Source organism: Anguilla anguilla, chromosome 13 (assembly GCF_013347855.1).
Source record: "Anguilla anguilla isolate fAngAng1 chromosome 13, fAngAng1.pri, whole genome shotgun sequence".
Classification (NCBI taxonomy): Eukaryota; Metazoa; Chordata; class Actinopteri; order Anguilliformes; family Anguillidae; genus Anguilla; species Anguilla anguilla.
The window spans coordinates 29,202,233-29,224,553 of NC_049213.1; the positions used below are offsets into that span (position 1 = coordinate 29,202,233).

At 41.6% G+C, this 22,321-nt stretch overlaps 1 protein-coding gene across 1 annotated transcript; it reads left to right on the top strand.

Annotated features, from left to right (window-relative positions):
* Positions 1–549: 549 nt before the first annotated feature.
* LOC118211052 (constitutive coactivator of PPAR-gamma-like protein 1) lies at positions 550–21,736 on the top strand. Its single transcript, XM_035387792.1, has 17 exons — positions 550–1,023; positions 3,659–3,905; positions 5,515–5,597; positions 6,804–6,932; positions 7,630–7,720; positions 8,855–8,952; positions 9,549–9,817; positions 10,469–10,556; positions 11,958–12,179; positions 12,794–12,965; positions 13,070–13,319; positions 13,620–13,734; positions 14,957–15,166; positions 15,348–15,531; positions 15,920–16,058; positions 16,800–16,896; positions 19,847–21,736. Exons 1-17 carry the CDS (start codon positions 550–552, stop codon positions 20,153–20,155), a joined length of 3,177 nt encoding a protein of 1,058 aa, XP_035243683.1. The 3' UTR covers positions 20,156–21,736.
* The last annotated feature ends 585 nt before the right edge of the window (positions 21,737–22,321 follow it).

The following is a 22,321-nucleotide window of genomic DNA, read 5'->3' on the forward strand; positions in this document are numbered from 1 at the left end:
CAGTTTTTCTACGCATTGTATCTGTATTATTTTTGCTAGTGGAGGATGCACATTTGATCGAATATATTTGTATGAAGAAACACAGGCACGTCCACTCCCCAGTGGAATACGCACCCCCTTATACTTCCCCCGTACACTGTACACATTGTGGCATGCAACAGTTTTCCAACCGACCGTACTCAGCGCCCACCCTCGCCCACTGTATCACTGACTCCTCCTTTCCTGTGCACGGTACGTGCCCTGCGTCACTGTGCCTCTTTCTCTGCACACCAGACACATCCATAGACATGGCTCCGTGAGACGGCACATGGCGGCCAACAGCCATGAACCAAAAAATAACTCACCAAAAAAATAACAAATGCATCTGTAACAACCCGATTTAATTTCTTTTGGATTCTGCAACTCCAGAAACCAACAACGACAACATTTAGACCATTAACTCACAGTTTCAGGGGAGGCGCTACTTGCAATCCCCATTAGGTACCGTTAATTTTTTACGATTTTTAAAAAAAAGCATTTTTAGTTTAATTTGTTTTTAAAGCAGCCGTCATGGGCGTGCAAGGTTTCCAAGAATATATAGAAAAGCACTGCCCAAGTGCCGTAGTACCGGTGGAGCTCCAGAAGCTAGCTCGGGGGAGCCTGGTTGGGGGTGGCAGGCAACGACCGCCCCAAAGTCCGCTCAGGCTTCTAGTGGATGCCGAAAACTGCCTCCACCGGCTCTACGGCGGCTTTTACACCGACTGGGTGAGCGGGGGCCAGTGGAACCACATGCTAGGTTACCTGGCTGCTCTCGCTAAGGCCTGCTTTAATGGCAACATTGAGCTCCTGGTATGCTTCAATGGCGCCCTGGAGAAAGGCCGTCTTCACGAATGGGTCAAGCGACAGGTGAACGAGAGACAGACAGCGCAGCAGATTGTCAGCCACGTCCAGAACAAGGGAACCCCACCACCAAAGGTCTGGTTCCTTCCCCCGTTGTGCATGGCCCACTGTATCCGACTGGCACTCCTCAGGTTTCACATCGGGGTAAGTCTATTGCTAGTTGGTTTAGACTAAATTCCGATTTTTGGTTTGTGGCTAGCTTGCAAAATTGCTAACATTATTAGCTTGTAGGTTATCGGCCAGCTAGCTAACTGTCGAACTAACCATGCTTTTGCGTTGTCAGTTAATTTGCTGGACATATAAACAGTGTACGCTTATAGAAATGGAAGAAATATACTCATTGATGTGGGAAAACCAAGGTCACTAGTTTAATAAAATAATGGTGACACTTTCTTCAAGTAGCAACATCCAAAGAGCGACTAACGTTAGTTGTTCGTTGGCTGTATTGGTGGCTAACTGTCCAATTACAGTAGCGAATGGCTAGCTAACTAGACTTTGTTCCGTGTCAGTGCGTTGTTATTAGCTAAATAAAGTTTATCGATAAGATCTCCATTGGCGAAACTGTCTAGTTGGCAACATATCGAGCGAGTCTATCAACACTTGCAGAGCTCCAGAGAAGCTAGCTAACCAAGATGTATAGTCTAGCTAGCTAACTGCCGGTCTAGTGGCGTAACCATGGTTAGACAAGTTAACAAAATTGCAAATTAGCGCTGTGTAAGCAAACTAGCTGACGAGCAAGCGACAGGCATTTACTATAGATGCTGCTGAAAGTTGTTATTTTATACTTTCTGATCGATAACATTGTAGAAGGGAGGTGCCTGACGTTTGAGACGCCAGCTAGCTAACGTTAGCTGGCTTGCAACATTTCTTTTTCACAAGCATTTCTAGGCAAACCTTTTTAGTTGGACTTTGTAGCCAGTTATCTTAAACATTCATGCAGATATTCAGATAATCATAATATATTAGGTACACTATATGTAGCTAGCGAGTCGCACTTAAGCTGTGACATGATGGCCATTTAAATCAAATCTGAAAGGCCGAATAACTGTCAATAACATATATCAATAGCGTTAACATGTTTATCATGTGCCTCTTGCAATGAACATCTGGAAAATAATAATAAGTTAGTTATACCCGAAAGCATTGTTCCATGCAGGTGGCGTAGCCTATAGTAATTTTATTAACGCTGTAGGGATCCCAACATCATTTCTTGTTTAATTAATTTAAGAATATGCTGTAAATTCTCTGTCAAAAGACAGCACCCTGGAAAAATGCATAGACGAGCATGTGTCCTACCATTCAATTCTTAAAATGGTTTCATGGTAACCTGTATTTGTTTTCTCAAAGTTCACACAAGGTTGTGCACACAGATGAACCTGAGGAATATGCATTGGAACAACAATGCATCAGTCTCTCGTGTAGACTTTTTTCTTCGTAATTTGCTTAAAACGGTTTCCACGCTAGTTGAGTTATTCAGGTACTTTTTGTCGTTTTAAGTACCCTATTTCTTGAATCTTCGAGTAATGTAGACAGCCTATATAGCGGGCTTCAAGTTTTATTTATTTATTTGTTTAATGTTTTTACGTAATACTCACTGATGGGAACAACGACTCGATACTCAAGTTTGTTAAAATGTAGACACGATGCAGTATTATTCGGTGTATTTACTTTGGCATACATTTTGTTTTTGCTTTTAAATAAACTCATTAGCTCTGCACTCAGATTAAAATGGAGTCCTAGTATTTTTTAAAGGCATATTGTAATTCTACTGTTTTGGAAATAGATAGAAATACTTTTCAAAACTGTTAAGACCAATGCAGTTTTCAAAAGGCATCGCGGAGTTTTCCACCAGCAAGTAGAGTGAACAATTAGCCGAGGAAGTTTTAAATTGCATATTGTGCAAGTGAAGAAAGGCTACTGAATACCGGTAATATCTCGGTTTTCTGGTAGTCCCACCTTTGCCTTACTTTAATTGGCTCCCTAGTGGAGGCTGTGGGTACGGTACAGCAGGAAGGAGGGAGAGTTTAGTGACTGGCTCTGTACGTAGATCACGCGGCACTCCTGCAGGCCACGGCTGACAGCCTTGGACAAAGCTTGTGGGCCCTTGCTCAGAAATGGACGAACCGTTGTGGCCTTTGAAAGAGGGACGATCAACTAGCATATCGGTGCATTTAGAATCTATGCATTCGTGGCTGTTTTAACAAAATAATATTCAAAACAAGTAAGAACATTGACACAAGACATTTTTGGTTTCTGTCCCTAGTTATCATATTCTAAATATTATTTACATGAATCAGTATTGTAAAGTGTCACTTCAGCCATTTGTGTGCAGTGATTTTGAAATGACTGCACCAGTTCTACACTGGACTGTTTATTACCCAATTCTGCAGGCTATTGTGAAGTTAGTTTCAGATCCACAAATACTGTGTTCTGCAGACCAGAAATGTTCATATTTTATTAATTTAGGTTCTTACTCTTTATTTTTATTTTCTCTTTTCATGGCATTTAATATCATCAATGCCATACATTATATAGTTTTAAGATCAGTATTGGGACTTCTCAATTGCAGTTGCAAATTCAAAATTTTACCCCAGCAAAAATGAGTGAATAAAACTGTCAATACACCACATAAAATTTTCTCAAAATCTTTGCCAGATTTACAGTATTTATCCATCTTAAATTGTTTCTTTGTTTGTTTGAAAATTTTTGGTTCAGTGTTGACTGTATGTTAAGTCTGGCACCTGATTGATTTAGCTTCTTATGTTGATCTGTTCTCCAGGTGGCCCAGAGCATTGAGGATCACCATCAGGAAGTGATAGCCTTATGCAGGGAGAATGGGTTTCACGGCTTGGTGGCCTATGATTCTGACTACGCCTTGTGCAACATCCCCTACTACTTCAGTGCCCATGCTCTGAAACTAAGCCGGAACGGCAAGAGCCTCACCACCAGCCAGTACCTGATGCACGAAGTTGCCAAGCAGCTTGATCTCAATCCAAATCGCTTTGTCATATTCGCTTCACTTTTAGGTAGGTTTGGTGAATAGCTAAGCCAGGTTTCTCTTTTGTATAAAGTATAGTGCTGATTTTGTAATGGTTCTGTATTGCTTAATTTGTTTACAAAGGTATGGTCTAGCATGGATAATCCTGGTGCAATTTTCTTTTTTTAGTGAAAGATAGCTTTTACAAGCACAACTCTCAATAGGATTAGCAGGTTTTTAGCTTTGTGACCTAAATTAATTTAGTAATAGTCTTTTTGGGTGGATAGGAAAAAAGAAAGTAGTGTCTTTTGGCAGATTAAAATAATAATAAAAAGATCAGATGTTACATCTGGTTATTCTTGAGATTTGTACATTTTACAGCCACCCCCACCACTCCCAAAGTATGAAAACATTTTTAAATGCAATCTCAGCACAGTACATTGAATATATATCCCGTCACAGTGAGGTTTAGTGCAGGTTTTTCAAGTCCTAATGCTGCTTGTGCTGTCATTTCATCTGCTCTTTAAATAATTCCCCCTGTTTTCATTCAGTATCTCTTTAGCCACAAACCTATTGTTTGTATTTTCCACTGATGCATAGCACTGATAAAATCACTGGACCATAAGCTTTCAGGAACTATTGGAGTTATTGAGACCCATTTCCTAGAAGAAAAAAAAACAGTGTCTTGTAGTTCACTTAGCTGCTTGTTGGCATCTCTGATCAAGTTACAGTATGCAAATGAGCCACTCCAAATAAAAGTGGTCATGCATATCTGCTCTTATTAAGCTGTGAATTAATCATGACATTTTCCCTGTTATAGAGTAAATTTGGGTATGTGAACAGTGATATTTTCAGGAGTTTGAAAGTATAACGTGAATCTAATGCATTAAAAAAAATATTGACTGTTGTTAACACATGCAGGAGCCTGTCACACATTTCATGAGTGATTTATGCCTGCTCACCCTGACCTTGTTTTCCCTTTTCTTCGAGCTTCTTCAGATTTGTTCTCTAGTAACCTTACACGGATATGCATCCCTTTCACTACCACCTCTGTGGAGATAAGCAGAATAGACTGTATTACATAAGCATTATGCTTGGCAGGCAGTGGTTTGTATGTTGCAATATTCTTCATCAGCACAAGGTTTAAAAAAACAAAAAAAACTATTGGAAAGTAGGAAAAGTTTTCTTTCCTCCATTCTTTATGGATGCGTGTGTGTTCTTTTTGACTATATTGAGGTGCTTAACAGCGCTCAGATGTGGTGTATATGCGATAATGCGTGTGGTATACAAGTCATTTTGCTGGAATATATGTAAAAGCAGACTTTGTGGTATGCATGTGAGACTTTTTTAGTCATATTTGTAATATTGTACTGAGGGTAATCTGATTTAGCTTTCAGTGATTGCAGCAATCATGAAATTTTGATCTCTCATTTTTATTTGCACCGGTCCTAGCATTAATGATGTTGTGTTGGAAGCTAGTTTGGGTGGAAATTGACGCTGAATTGTTGTTCCTGTGTGTTATAGGCCATTGTAAAGAAACTGGCTGTAAATTACTGCTAATTCCGCAACATAGTGTGTGCGCGCAGTTGCCAAGACATTGAAAACTGTAACCAGTCCCACTTTCCTTTAACTGGAAATCATTTGTGCCTATTTTACAGGTAATCACATACTGCCTGATGAAGACTTGGCTGCCTTTCATTGGAGTTTACTTGGGCCAGAGCACCCATTAGCATCACTGAAGGTAATGCGTAACCGGGATGCAAACATTTAGCCATTCGGAGAGAAGCTCAGAATGCTCTCAGAACAATCATGTGCGTGCAGCAGCAGATGGTGTAATGGTATACTCGGTTAACACATTATATTTGTCTATTAGCTGTGAGCAGTGATTTTCTCTGGCAGTGCAACGGAAGTGCCTGATTTTAGGCCTGTGATTCAGGACAGCATGTGCACTCTTGCTTTTTTTGTATTTCACTGGAGTAGCGCTACATTAATTTTGCTAAATGTAATTGATTGTGTTTCTGTACTTCTAAAATGCTGTTGGCTTTTCCTTGCATGTGGTTCACACACAAGACTTGTTTCCATTCAAGGCCTTGTACAATAGCAGAGGAAGTGGTTTCCTTGACGACCTAGAGTAAAATGAGGCTCGACAAGTGATGCATTAGTACAACGCAAAAAAAAAAAAAAATCACTTACAGTGCTACCCTTCATTTGTACTCCTGTAACTGGGAGACCTAATATGCCAAGCAATGTAATAAGTGGTAAAATAATAAGCGGTACATGGTTTAACATGTTAACACCTCACAGGTAGGCTCTTGCCCAGAGCTAATCTTGCCTGACAGATGGATCTGTTTGTTCAGCTAAAGGGCCAGACCAAAGTGTTTGCTTGTATTTCTCCCGAGCTGTGAGACCTGCGTTATGCAATGTCTTGACTTATAGCCTATTTGTATGCCTTAAGTGGAAAATCTCGCTGGGTACACGTAGAGGCTGAAGATTAGGGTTAAGATGCATTATGTTCCGATTTTATTATGGAGGGTGAATCAGTAGGCCCCAGAGAACCTTGCAGTGTAATCCCTCAGCTTTAAGAACAAATGTACAAGCGAGTGTTATTTATTCGCTTTTTTCTATCTGTATTTCTGCCTTGCAAACACAGTGAATCATGAATCTCCACACCACTCTGCTTGCGCGCACCAAATACAGCCTTTTAGTTTGGTAAAAATGTAATGGAAGGTCACATCTGATACATTCAGGTTTGTACTTTTGCTAGGCATTTAATGGAAGGTCACGTCTGATCTATTCCGTTTTGTGTCTTTGCTGGGAATGTAATGGACGGTCATGTGTGGTCCATACAGTTCTGTGTCTTTGCTTGGCGTATGATGGACAGTCCTATCTGATCAGTTCAGTTTTTTGTCTGTTGTGGGAATGTAATGGAGCTCGTATCCAATGACAGGTACGCGCCCACCAGCTCGTGCTCCCACCGTGCGACGTAGTAATCAAGGCCGTGGCTGACTATGTCAGGAACATGCAAGACATCAACGACTTGGAAGCCATTGCAAAAGACATCTTCAAGCACTCACAGGTATAATAATGAGCCACACAATTTCAGAGGCTGCTCTTTTCAATATTTGCTCATTTTGAAATTGTATTCGAGATATAACTCCAGCATTTCCTGTAGCATTCTTTTAAAGAGCCTCCAACATGTAAGGATCTTTGGAACAGCTTAGCTTTTTAATGCACTGCCATTGGTTGCCTCCCCCCCCCCCCAAAAAAAAAAACCCTCATATTATTGAACTGTAAAAAGTTTAGGAACTGATGCTGGATCATGAGAGGAGTCATATCTGAAGCATTAACCTTCATATTACAGCGGTGCCAAAGATCCCAGCTCAGTGACACGTTGCTCATGTTTCTTCTCAATCTGTTGCTGAACTAACGTCTGCATAGGATTTTACATCAGTAATCTTTTTATTCTCTTGCATTTTTAAATTAATTTAGTTGACGTTATTCATATATAGTGACTGATGCGTAAGCACCCCCCCCCCCCCCTTATTTCTGGATTTTATATGAAGAACATAGGAGGTGAAGTCTGGACAGTATCTGGGCAGTCCTGCCAGTGTGTAACCGTAGGGTTGGGGGGTTATTTAATTCATAAATGCTTGTTGACTGTTCAGGGACTGTAACCCTGTGATTTGGATTCATAGGCTTGTGTGACACAGACTGGCTCCGTTCACTTTCCCAGACTGGTGTTTTTAATTTAATGTGGCTGTTTTATATTCTAGTCCAGGACTGATGACAAAGTTGTTCGATTTAAGAAAGCAGTCGAGTACTACTCTGCAGCCAGCAAACCCCTACAGTTCTCTCCTTATGTAGGTAAGTTCATGATACTGTTGATTCCTGAATAGGTGAGACTCTCATTACACAGACACATATTTGTCAGTATATCTTTAACCATGCTATCATTATTGTTAAATTAATATAGGTGACAGGTGATATTGCATTTACTCTGGTTTAACCAGTGTAACTTGATGCATGATTTCTTAAATGTTGTACGTCCTTTTGATTTCCCTGAAATGGGTTGATTGAATTTAGATGTCTGCACTGGCAATATGAGCCTTATTCCCTGTGAGTCTCAATTAGAGCTCTGAATTGGTGTGTGGAGTACAGGAGAGGCAAATCTAACCTTTCCCCTGGTCTCAATCATTTGTATGTTTGCCTGACCTCATTTAATGGGTCTGACCACAACCTGCCCTTGTCAGACCCCTGTTTCCATGGAATCAGCAAGTTGGTGAATGAGTTTGGTGTAACAGTCTGAGGACATTCGTAAAACCACAGAGTTGCGTGTCACCGCTTGCCTTTTTCCTTGTTCCCGTTTCAGTTTAATTTGGGTTTCTTTCTCCCCCGTTGATGCCTGGGCATAAAAAGCAGGTTTTGTTTTCAGTGAGTAGGAAAGCAGCCATCGCAGTAATGTGAGAAATATTCCGGGTTGCCGCAGACCTTGTGTGCACATTGGAATGGTCGTTATGCACCGTGCATACAAATAACCTGCTTTAGAAAGGCCTTTTGCACAGACGTGGCAGCTCCTTCACGTTGGAAGTTTGGGGGAAAAAAACTTGCTGCAGACCTCAAAACTGCAGTGAACCACTTTCTTTGAGTAGCTCTTAAATCAAGTGAAATAAAAAATATTAAGGTTCTTGAATTTGTATAAACTGGTCATCTCCACAGCTTTCTCTGAGTTGCATATTGATCAAGGTTTTGAGTTGATCGTGCACATATACCTTTTTGTTTTGGCCTTGCACGCTTGGTATTGTGGGTTGTGGTAGATCATGCAGTGAGATGATCTAAAATTGGTAAATATTCAGAGAGGCACAGGTGAGTACCGCTGCACATTTTTTATTATTCAAATCAACTGCCAGAAGTAGTGGTGTGTGTGTGTGTGTGTGTGTGTGTTATATAGGTTTGTGTGCAGTGTAACAGAAAAGCACCTTTCCTTGTTTTCTGATGCAGTCAGACCAAATCAGATTGGAGTGCCTGCTGCAGTGCCACAATATGTACCTCCACAGATGCTGAACATTCCACAGATTCCCCTTCCTGTGAAATCTGGGGTGAGTTCCACTGTCCTTCAAACTGCGTCTCAGCGTTCTGCATGAGTGCTATTACATGTATTACTCTACTAGCTTGTTTGCTTTGGATGTGGAAAGCTGAAGTGTGTTTTTGTTGTGTGTATGTGTGCATCTGTCTGTGTGTGCGCACGTGCGTGCATGTGTGTGTTGTTCGGGTGTATCTGAACCCAAATGCCCTATTTAGAAAAGCTGAGAATTGTTTTTCCTTCCTGAAGTTGTATTGAAGTTGCTGAAGGTATTGGGATAAGAAGAATAGTGGACAAAGTGAGCATTAAAAGGGAAATGATACGGCACTTTCTGGACGCGTTGACAGAATTTTTTTTCATATGACTTACTGTGCTGTAGAATATTGGTAAAATTAAGTGGTAAATAATCTTGAATGCTTGAATCCCTTAAATTGAATTATGGTCCATCAGTAGCCATTGAACTCTCATAAATGCAGGAGTAAAAGTTGTTGGATAAATGTCTACGGTGTCTGCCAGTTTTAGTGTATTTATTTTATGTTTTACGTGCACGCTGTGTGTTTTTAATTGTAATTGTTTTGGTGTGTTTGTGGTGATGCTGTGGGGGTTTCGCAGGTCCAGCAGCTGGCTGGCCAGAACGCCTACTCAACCCCGCTGGTCGAGGCCGGCCTCGCTCTGGATCCGGTGGGGAAGGGCCTCCCGGATCAGAACAGCTTCAGCAACATTCCTCACGAGGGGAAACACACGCCACTGTACGAGAGGTCCTCTCCCATCAACCCCGCCCAGGGCAGCAGCCCCAACCACGCGGAGCCCGCCTTCTTCAACACCTCGTCCACATCCTCCTCCTCAGAGAACGACGAAAACACGGCCGCCACCACCGCCAAGTGAGTGCAGGCCCGGTCCGGCTGTCCCGCAACCTTCCCGAGCCTTAAAGACGGCTATGCACGTTGCAGCGCATGCAATGAGTGACATTTGCTTGCTCTTGGGTTCCCTCGGTCCGGCTAAGCTCAGCTGTAGACAGAGTAAATCACAGCAGCGGGGATTACTAGTGCCTATAAAAGTGAGGACTCTGGTCTGCGAGCATCTTGTAAGTCTGTTAAAAAAAAAAAAACATGGCTTCAGAAGGCAACAAATCAGCTCTTTATTAAATAATAATTTTTTTGAGAAAAGAACACCGCAATTTCCGTGGTATAGCAGATGAGTCAAACTGATGTGCTGTGGGGTTGTGGCTGTAGCCCTTTGAGCATAGCTGAATGTATACTCTGTACAGTATCTGTCCTCTTTTCTTCAACAGCGAGCATTTCTGAGTCACAGTGTCATTGTTGTACTGCTGTCTCTGCAACCAACACACAATTATTCATTCCTCCCAACACTGGAGGCATTTATCAACTGGGGTTTTCTGAAAGTGAAAATGTTCTTAAGAACTGTACCATCCACTCACTATGATGGTGGATAACCACACAAGCACACTATTTTCATTGATGCTGATATTGATAAATTGACCGTGAAAAATGACCGTGTTCTTATTGTTGTAGCCATGTAAGTGACCATAAAGGAGGATGGGACAAACCAGGAAATCAGTCTGCTAACATACCAGAGGGAGATATGGGAGACCACATTAAAGTAAGTTTTCATTCTGAGGTCAGACCTACTTTTACCAATATATGTGATACATTTAAGACAGTCTCTTTCCAGTCAATTAGATATGAATTGCAAAAATAATAATAATACTAATAATAATCGTGTTTATTTAAATTTTTATATAGATTTTAATAAATGCTACTATTTACTGAGCTGTGAACTGGTCTGTAATGCAGTTTGATACAAATGGTCCATACTGCAGCACAGTGGTAGGTGCTTGAATTTCTATTATTTTTGCGAAGTCATAATTGTTTGCACCTTAGACTGATTGATATCAGGCTTGGCTGGGGTGCAGCTTTCACAGGCCCAAACCCCAAACCCCCATCGCGCATTTCAGCTTACTTCAGTTATCAATGGCATCATGGCTTAGGTGGGAGCTACAGTGGGGAAAACCAAAAACATTTTTACTTATTGCTTTAATGTAAAAAGAAAAGAAAATACTGTTGGTATTCATGGTCCAACCTAGGTTTTTATTAAAAGAAGCACATACACTGTCTGTCCCAGAGACAACACTGCTCACAGTGCGTGTGATGAGCTGTTTTGATTACTTGAAGATCACTGAGTTTGCAAGTAAGGATGTACTTTGATTCTGGAGTCTTGGGGTATATTTAAGATGTGGAAAATGCATGGTATGAGATGTGAAATGTTTTGAAGTTTAAAAATCACACATCATATCAATGTACCAAACTGTTTTTCAGGTTCTTTTTAAGTCCTCTTAAGGATGCACAGCTCAAACTTTTACTTGGTTGATGCCACCCTGTGGAGGGAATTTGAAGTGCTTGCTCGGGCTGACACGTAAACAGAAAAGTTGGTTTTGAGCCAAAAAAATGTTAATTATTGATGATTGTTGATGAATTTCCATATTTGTCTGGACAGTTTCAAAATGTGGTGCATACTTGGCTAATACAGATGCATATTTTGAAATATTGTTTGCTCACATTTGCCCGGAGAGTGAGGGATAGTAAGAAACAAAGATTTGTAATTTGAAAGTTGTAAATTCTAGAACCATGACTTCTGCGCATACCCAGAGTGAATCAAAAATAATCTCACTGCTCCAGTTTCAAAGATTCAGACTGGTGCAATAATCCGTGCTACGAACCACAGAATAACCAAGCCGGCAAGCAGCGCTTTCTATCTGTTTTATTTAGTGGACTAACAAGATGTTTATCTTTTTTAGATAGCCTATATGTTCCATACATCGGTGTATTGTATTATGAATTTGATGCATATTCTTTTTCACTTTTTCTTTTATACCAAGACCGTTTGTGTCCAATAAATACACATTTTCAGAATGTAGCTTGCAGAATGTTAGCAGCCTAGCTGTATGTATAGCTCATATATATTTAGCTGCCTGCTCAGGTGCTCACCTCCCTCTGCCTCCAGGTGGAGGACACCTCTGTGACCTCACCAGTGAGTCAGGGGGGAGATGCCGGTCACCATGGCGTCAACGCGCAGATCCCGTCCCTCCTCTCCATGCCAACCAGGAACCACATGGATATCACCACCCCCCCTCTGCCCTTGGTAGCCCCCGAGGTCCTGCGGGTTGCAGAGCACAGGCACAAGAAGGGCCTCATGTACCCCTACATCTACCACGTCCTCACCAAGGTCAGGAACCATTCACATTTGAAATGCTTTCATTCTTTGAATGCTGGTAAGATTTTAAATGTTCCTTCAGATTCCTGAGAATTTTCAAGCAAATGTTACTAACACATACCATCCTATAAAGAAATAATTTTGTTCTGAATATTGGTGAAAATAGATGTTTCTTTTAAAATTGTATGCAATCTTCAGGAATTTTATTTGTGTCTAAAGGGCTGTAAAATCAATTATTTTGCTCAGGTCTCACTTCTCGAAGCCAGTTTTTGTTCAGAAAGGGCTTGTGGTCTTTTCAGTGCACAGCTATGTTAGTTACTTGTCGGTTGTAGGAAGGTTTTCAGGGGGTTACTTTCACTATGGCCCCTCGACCATGTCATACCCCTCAGTAGTGCAGAATGGCATTTCCAATGCAGTGGGTGCTGAGCTGTGAAATTGGAGTTCACTGTAAGTGTCAGAAAACGGACAACTCACTTCACTTCGAAGCTGTGATGAAACAGTAGGCAGGTTCCTTTTCATCTTTAAATAAGGCAAAACCGATGAGGAAAGAAACCGCTAAATGATTTGTTATGTTCATGTGTGTTTATTGATGTCTGTCTGTCTGTCTGTCTTCTTTCCTTGCGCAGGGCGAGATAAAGATCTCTGTCACTATTGAGGACGAAGCTAACAAAGACCTGCCTTCTGCGGTGCAGCTGTATCGGCCTATCCGCCAGTGTGTTTACGGAGTCCTCTTCAGCCTGGCCGAGGCCAAGAAGAAGGCCGAGAGGCTCGCCATGCGGAGGAACAGACTCCCAGAGTGTGGGTGCCCTGTGCAGCCGTCCAATCACGCGCTAGACGCACACAGCGCGTCTGACTGACTGACCGACCGACTGACCCGTCTCCCGTCTCCCGCCCCCTTGCAGACCCCCCCGTGATCGTAAAAGAGTGGGCGGCCTACAAGGGGAAGTCGCCCCACACGCCGGAGCTGGTGGAGGCGCTGCCCTTCCGGGAGTGGACCTGCCCCAACCTGAAGAAGCTGTGGCTGGGGAAGGCGGTGGAGGACAAGAACCGGAGGATGAGGGCCTTCCTGGCCTGCATGCGCTCCGACACCCCAGCCATGCTCAACCCCGCCAACGTCCCCACGCCCCTCATGGTGCTCTGCTGCGTTCTGCGGTGAGCTTTCCCTCCCCCAACCCCCCCTCTTCCCCCCACCAACCGCCCTGTCCCCACCGTAAAACATGTCCTTTCTGAAGAACATTCACATGACTGTACAGACTGCTCTGATTCTTCTTTTAAGAGTTCTCCCCATCTGCTTGGAGAACAGGTTTTATTACAGTTAATTTCATTCAAAGTAATATTGAATTTTTAAATACGTTGTTGGCATAAGTACGTAATATACACAAGATGCAGACAGAGATAATTACATCAGTTCCTGTATTTTTTAATACCTTACCCTTTGTGTTTTTACTTCAGGTTTATGTTACAATGGCCAGGAGTAAGAATTTTGCGTCGTAACGAACTTGACGCTTTCCTAGCCCAAGCACTTTCTCCTAAACTATATGAACCTGACCAGCTGCAGGAACTGAAGGTGATTTTGTAGAGATTGTTATATGAGGCCTGTCCTGGAAATACTCAATAGATCCCACAACTTATTTATGCTTTTGGACCATTAATGTTTTGACTGTGGACAAATTACTCATTGCGTTTTCAGTTCCGTGCTTTTTGGGCCGGTGACAGGAACTGTCTCTGATTGTCAGATGTCCCATGATTATGAAATGGGGAGAACGAAAAGAGAGATGTGGGTTATTGAGTTTTCAGAGGGCGTTCTTCATATATCATTATTGGTTTAAAAATCCTTCTTTTGTTTCTTGCTTATAAAAACAGCTTAAATGCTTTTTACAAGCATGTTTCCATTGAGGAAAAAAGCTTTTCAGGATCAGATGCTTCCACCTTTGCTTGAGTGAGATGAATGAGTGGAGGTTGTGCCCCAGCGTGTGCGTACTGCTTGCCCAGCTCTGGGTATTGTCAAACCCCTGTGTTGTGGGTCAGCTGTTCGTTTTGAATGATGGCCGTTGGGTATGTTCGGGCGCCGAACATGTACACCCCCTGCGCTGCAGTAACCGTGCGCTTTGGCCATGCTGGGCTGACTGTGTCCGTGGTTGACTGGCTCTGTGTTGGTTCTGCTGGACTCGACGCTTGGTGCTCTGTGTTAGGCTGACTGTAGGCTCCTCTGGCTGGCTTTGTGTGTTGGCTCTGGTGGACTCTGTCTGCCTAGATGAACGGGTTCGCCCTGCTTGCTCTGTGCTCTGATCCCAGCTGAGTGAGTCATTCTCTGTGGGTGGGGAGTTTGCGTGTGCGACCGTATGTGCGAGTGTGTGTGTGTGTGTGCGTGCGTGAGCGAGTGTGTTTTTGTGTGTGTGTGCGCTCGTACATGTCCGTGCATGCATGTGTTTGTGTGCGTGCGTGTGTCTGTGTGTGTGTGTGTGCATGTGTGCGTGTGTGTGCACGCGCATTTGTGCGTGCATGCGTGTGTATATGTGAGAGTGTGTGTGTGTCTGTGCGCCTGTGTGTGTATGTTTATATATATGTGTGTGTGTGTGTGTGTGTGTGTGTGTGTGTGTGTGTGTGTGTGTGTGTGTGTGTGTGTGTGTGTGTGTGTGTGTGTGTGTGTGTGTGTGTATGTATGTATGTATGTATGTATGTATGTATGTATGTGTGTGTGTGTGTGTGTGTGTATGTGTGTGTGTGTGTGAGTGTGGCATATGAGGCCCTGCACATTCCCTGCTGAGCTCCTCTCCTTGTGCCTGCAGATAGACAACCTGGACCCTCGCGGCATCCAGCTGGCCGCCCTGTTCATGAGCGGGGTGGACATGGCTCTGTTTGCCAACGACGTGTGCGGGCAGCCCATCCCCTGGGAGCACTGCTGTCCCTGGATGTACTTCGATGGCAAACTGCTTCAGAGCAAACTCATCAGGGCCAACAGGGACAAGGCCCCACTCATCGACCTCTGTGATGGTCAGGTAGCTATTCCAAAGCATTCTGTAACTCTCACTGTCTCTTTTTGTCTCTCACACATATAGCCATAACCTTTAGTATACCTATGACATTTTCGTTCGTTCTGACCCTAATTTCGGCAGATTAAGGTCAGAAGCTTGTGATGAATTGTGAGCCGGGCTTCACAGACTCTCTTATGTTTCCCAGGCCGAACTGGTCGCTAAAGTGGAGAAGATGCGTCAGAGCATCCTGGAGGGGCTGAACTTCAGCCGCCCGCCACACCCTGTCCCGTTCCCGCCGCCGCACGGCATGCCTTTCTACCCCCCCAACACTACTTTCTACCCTCCGCCCCCCATGCCCCCACCTCAGGGCAGAGGGAGAGGCATGCCAGGTAAGAACCCGGCGACCGCAGCGGTTACCACGGCAGCGGAGCCCTGTTGTGTGTCCACTGGGACCGCAGCGCTTGCGCTGTGATCCTCAGCTGCGGCCTGCGCAGCTGCAGCCGCTGTGGAATGCAGTGAGCGCACGCTCTGCTCCCACAGAAGCCTGTCTGTCCGTGGACTGCGTGCCCCCAGATGGGGAATGTGAAACATACCACAGGCATAATTGGGCCGTTGTGTGTGACACCCGTCTCCCGCCGGTGGCACAAGGAGATTTGTGTTGAGCTCTGGAAATCGAGAATTTTAAAATGGACGGGTCTTTTTTTTTTGTGCTGGTTGAATTGGAGCGGAATTGATTCAGTTCAGAATTTTTGTTTTCTTCTTATTCCCTCTTGCTAGGCCTTCAAGCCATTCCTTCACAGGGTGGCAAACTGGAGATCGCAGGCACTGTGGTTGGCCAGTGGGCGGGGACTCGGCGTGGGCGGGGCAGAGGGGCCTTCCCCATACAGGTGGTGTCAGTTGGTGGACCAACCAGAGGGTAAGCCTGGCTGATTGAGGGAAGAGTTGTTGGTTCCTTGGTTCCTTTGTGTTCAAAAACAATTGCAAGTTATATCGCCAGCTGAACTTTGTGTTGACTTCACCTAACCTAACATTTCTGTGAAAATTATAGCCAAAATTATCTAACGCTGTCAAAAAAGATGGGGTGACACAACACTGGGGTAAAAAAAACAAAGACATTTCATATTGCATTTCGTATTGTGCGAAAAAAAATACTTTAAAAAAAAAAAAAAAAAAAAAATTTTATCCACCAGATGCAATTGTTTCAGACCCTATGTATGACATCAGTTGTGACATCAATACTAGGTCCGACGTGTCTTGGATGTGGCTTTTTTAAATGAGGAAAAAAAGGCCTTTTAATCATACATTGGCTATATTCTTGGCGTTTGGATGGGTTAATTCTATTAGGAACATTTTTTGGCTGCACACGAGAAAAAAGTCAGTAGTCTGATGCGAAGTAGTAGCAAGGTAAAACTGCGAACAGTGGAAGAATCTTACACTTAATCAGCTAAGACAAATTAGATTTAGTGACATTTCTAAAACCATATTAATCACCATACTAAGACAGTTTGAGACTCTTCTATGTGCAGTATATGTAGTTTTGCCACTGGTCCATTCTAACAGTTGGTTACACAGACATGTACATTATGGACATTCCAATACTTTGCATTTATCCCATATGGAAGCTTGTACCTTCTTGACCATACTCTCTTTTCAACAGTCGTCCAAGGGGTGTGATTTCAACTCCTGTTATAAGGACCTTTAGTCGAGGAGCCAAATACCATAGTAGAGGATTCAAGAGTCAGGGAACATACCAGGTAAGCCATATCTTTTATAGAAGAACCAATGAAACTATAGCTAACAACTTACCCACTTTTGGTTTGTTTTGGTGGCAAATTTGGTATCTTAAATAAGTCGAAACAAACAAGCTTAACAAAATGGAATATGGTACTTTATGTGTTTGAGATACTGTGCAGTTACAGTGCTGGCCTTTTAAAACAATTTCAGATTTGGTAATGTACCGTCTCTCTTCAGCGCACAAAATTATCTCAAAATGCATTGCATCAATTGCCAATGACAGATTTTTTGAAAGGGCAGGAACGTCTTCTAGTTTCTTAATTGACAGTAAGATAAGAGTAATATGTAGATTGCTGTTATTTCTAGTTCTGAGGAAAAAGTCCCCTAGATTCAATGAAACACACTTAGTCGGTAGAAAGCATATGCATTTCAATCATTAGGACCTGTAGGTCGCAGTTTTGCGTGAAGATTAAAACTAGTTTAAAAAATGATGGCAACTAGGAAAAAAATGTATGGAACCAAATCATCCGTTATGATTTTTGGGTGTCTCTTCATGGGTTACTGAAAGGGCCTGTCGGGCCCAAGGACCCAAAGGTCGGGGGGGCCTCAAGGGCCCCAACAAGCCTCATACAACTGCAGGTTTGTCATTAACAAAATGGCTATCTGGAAGTAAGAAAAACATTTATAAAACTACATGAGAAACAGAATCCAAATCCCAATTTTTGTGTCTTTAAGCCATAATAGATTAAAACATCACAGTATGTTTGAGACGAACACCAAAGTTAACCTTTTCTGGGCAGTTTTGTAATCAGATGAAACCAATTAAATAAAATTAATTAACTCCTTAATTTTATTTTTTATTAGATTACCAGGACAGTAGAAAATCGTACCTACAGCCTATTTTTCCACCGTTTAATATCTTCTTGTGCTACAAAGAACACTGAGCATAAAATAGCACACTTGAAAAAGCGTGACACAAACAGCTTTTAGCATGAAAAGGCAGGTATTTTAGAAGTTTTTACTAACGAATCAGCACCAGCAGTGTTCATCATTTGAATAAAAACGAATTTTTGTTTGCCAGGGATCTCTTGTTTACATTTGTGGTTACTCAGTAAAGCAAGCAAAGGGAACATTACTAAAAACCAGCACTGAATTAATCCGTAGGGATTGATTGGCTTGCTTAAACTGTCTTAAGTGCGTTTGATTGAATCTTATACCAGCTGTCAACAGTGGTTGATGGTAGGTAAAGATTATTGCCGGTGGTGTTAAATTCGTGAGCTATAATATTTTCTTCTGTGTGAATCCCTTTCTTCTTGAGTGGTGTCACAGCTGCTTTGCTCTGTAATTTTTGGGTGCACAGTTCCCAACCCATCGTTCACATATGCTTTCATTATGTCTGCTAATGATGCCATTAAAGGATAAAAATCAGCTTCTAAAATTAGGTCACCTTGCTGATCAGCTTTATATAAAACCCTTCCACTCTCATTCTTTTATATCATTGACCATCTCACAGTATTGAATACATACATACAGTCCTGGTATTTTGTATCCCCATTAAATAAATGGCTGCGGCAATCCTTTGGAGACCTGAGCTTTTGAGGCCAGGTGCAGAATAACGGCCTAACCTTGTAAGACAGCGAGTGGTGTGCTCCTGCTACCTGCCTGGGTAGCTGGAGCTGCTTGCTCTGAAAAGCTCTGAAAGATACTGTGCTTAAAAAGTGGTGCTGATGTCACAAGCAAGGAAAGTATAACAACTTTGTAGTAAGACCTAAAAAAATATATCTATATTTTGGCACTTTTTCAGTTTGTATTTAATAAGCAGGCATTATCTGTCATGTTTGAGTACAATTTTATGAATGGCTCAAAATATCTGAACTGGTTAACCATTGCTAACAAAAAAATTTTTTTCCACCAATGTGAAACTTGGCCAGTCATCCTTGAAGACGAAAGCACAGGCTAAAACTTTAAAGAAAGCCAGAGAACATCAGAAGTCAGTAGCCTTACTGCTTTTTCACACCAAATTACCTGTGAAGACATTGAAGCAGAGCGAACTTCCTGTTACTCAGTAGAGATGGGTACGGAGAAGCTGTGTGGTAGACTGGAAATGCATGACCAGCTGCCTTGTCAGTCATGAGTGTACTGCGAATGTGTTTGTCAAGGAATCTGTCAGGTGATAAAATCTGTCAGGTCTTAGGGATACGATTGACATATAACAGCCTGGGGAAAAGATTGCAGGAATGAAAACGGAACCATTTAAGGGAATTTGGTCTCACTGCACTACAGTACACCATTATAGAAGAACATGAAAGCACATTAAAACCGAATACATACATCTGTAGAACAGCACACATTACAAGTGCCAGCACAGTGCGCGTGTCAAGTGCTAATTGGCAATTATGGAAGTCGATGCTGTGAACGTGTGGAAAGTCATGCAATATTGCCCTTTAGAACAGCTAGTTTGTAAACAAGCCTCGCTATTTAATCAGTTCATTAGACATCATACATACAAATGCCGCTTTGTTGAGGATCCTAGCCGGGATTGAACGCATTAGATGTACTTGGTGAGTGTAACATTCTTGAATCAAGTAGTACTGAATACAGATAATTTAAGCTACAAGCACTTATGAGCTATCTTTAATGAACTTGAGCTCTTTCTTCAGTTATTAGTGAACTGCTGCACCTGGTTTGTGTGCAGGGTGGGGCTAGTTGTCCAGCATTAATTAGGATGTGTTGTAAGTGCCAGTGCAAAGCTGAGGCTTAGGTAGGGTGTTGTATAGTCAGTGTCTTGTTTATATATAGAAGGGAGTTTGTTGTAGGATTAATTAGGGCCATTTCATGTCATATTTATATTTGAAATGAGCATGACAGTTATAATGGAATATTCTATGCCACCTTGGATATGGGCATCTGCTAGAGGCATGATTATTGATGGTCATTATTAATGATTATTTCCTTATATTCCCTGACCAGAGCAAACCTGCATATGCTGCTTCAGCATGTGAGGTGGGGAAAGAGAGGAAGAAGCCCAAGCCAGAGGAGACCAAGTCCCCCCCGCAGTCGCCAGAAGGGTCTACAACCGAAAACGGTGTGGAGGGCCAAGAGGCTGAGCAGCTGAACGGGAACAAAGACAACGGCAGGGCTCCCAAACAATCTGAAAGTGCCTTGAGTTATGACTCTAAAATGTGCAATACTAATCCTCATTTAAATGCACTAAATGCAGACAGTGATTGCCTCAGAGATGAAACTCTGGGTGCCACTGTCTTAAAAAAAGAAGAGTAAACCTATTTTTATAGAGAGGGTGAAGGATGATGGAGGGTCTAGGGTTAGGAATATCTGGAAAGATGGAAAGCCTACAGTCGATGTACATTTTTTCCTCTCCGTAAGAGAAAAATGAGGACTTATGAAATTCGGATCCCTCTTTAAAGACAGCAAGTTTAAGCAAGGATAATGTCTATCTCTCGGTTCAAAAGGCAATTATACCAGTTACAGATACAATGCTACCAGTATAAGGAGTAAGACGGTTCGCTCCCTCATCACTGATATTAAACACGTTTCAAACTGGTTACGTGAACGTTATTTTCTTTTTCTTGAAATACTGAAGCCGAAAAAATGCTTTCATTTGGCAGTCTTTAGTACTTTATAGGTTGAAATACTCTTTCAGTACCTGGCACCATATATTTGCCATTGTAATTGATTTTGTGTTGTGTCACAGTAAATGCTTTTGAGAATTAAACACATGAAAAAAGAGAAAAAAACACAAAACCACATTTCTCACGTGGGTCATCACTGTGGTTTTATTGTGTTAAAAAATGTGCAGAATAATTTCAAAATTAAGTAACTGTAGAATAAATACTGCAGCTTAAGTTCTGATGATCTCAGTATACGTCATACTTTTAGCTATATAAGTAACATGTCAAGAAACGGTTAAAAATCACCGAAGATGCAAATGATCTCAAAGAAGCTCCGATACATTTTGTGTCAGAAATTGCCATGCATCAGTGATCAATGAATAATGTGGTTTCTTGAATCAAATGTAGAACATTAGTACTACTGTTTCAGCTAAACTTTCTGCATGGTTCATAATTTTAAAAGGTGTGTAGTTATTATGCATGTTGTCCTTTTTCTTCCATCCTTACAAGTACTGTGCCCATTTGCAAAATTAAAAAAGGCTAATAATCAGTAATAGTCCTATAAAAGGTGTTAACTGTTTAGTCAGTAACTGATTTGCTCTAACCTTAAATTTTTGTGATTATTGACCTCTGTTGCATTTAATCGAAAAAAAAGAAAAACTTACAAAAAATTATCTAGCCACTTTAAATATTGTTAACCCTGGTGTACTCATTACTGTATACATTATTGTTCTCTGTTGCTGTTTTATGCATTCATATTAGCAAAACATCTCTGGAAAAAAGAAAAACCTCTCAAAAAAAGCTTTGATCTTAAATTTACCCCCCTTTTTCGTAGCTGGAAAACAAGTCAGCAAGACTCTTGACCTCCCCATTGAGAGTTTAGCATAAGCAAGTAAACCTGTAATCATTTTTGATGTTTACTTTAGTGTTTTCAAACTTGTACTTCTAAAACAGAATCATCACTTAACTTTTTTCATCTAATTCTCCTGATGCTTTCCATCACACATTAGTGATCAGAAATACGGTGTATTCCCCCCCGTCCCCTGCCCGCAAGAGCTAAATAGGTTACCTTGATGTAAGTTGAACGGAGTTTCTACCTAACTCATGGATTGTAAAAGAATGAACTACTGTTGGGATTGACTGATTGTTGATGGATTGTGGTGTGGTGTATTTGAAGGCAGTTGAGTGCAACTTACAATGCTTAATAAAAGTCTTTATTCTTTTAGTATAATTTTGACTTTGCATTGTGTGATTTTTAAAGACTTTGGTCAATTTCCAAAACACTTTTCTAGTGAATGGTTGGAAAACGCTGATCCCTTCTTTTTCATTTTATAACATCTGGATTTCGTGACATTTGTATAGAATTTATAATGCCTTCTGAATCACATCAAATGTAGTTTTAAAATGGTAATTGTACCAAAATTCAGCATTTGTTATTTAGAAATGGATCCTTTAATAGACCTGTTTTCAGCTTTCTGGAAGATTAGCCGAGCTATTTTAATTAATGAGGAACAGGTTATCAGCAACAAAATTTGTGCTGCAAGTAATTGAAATCATTTTTCATAAAAGCTTTAAAATAGTGCATTAATATCGTAAATCAAGTGTATATATGCAATCATACAGGTTGAGCTGCAGCTATGGGTGTGCTATGACATGAAAATGGCAGCATTTGAGTTCTTGAGGCCTTTATCTTGGTTGTAATTCTCCCCTGTATTGTGTGCTGTTAATATACAGGGAAATAACTTAATATTAACATGATTTTTCGTTCTGATATCGCAATAGAACCAGTAAATATGGAATAATGAAATTATAGATT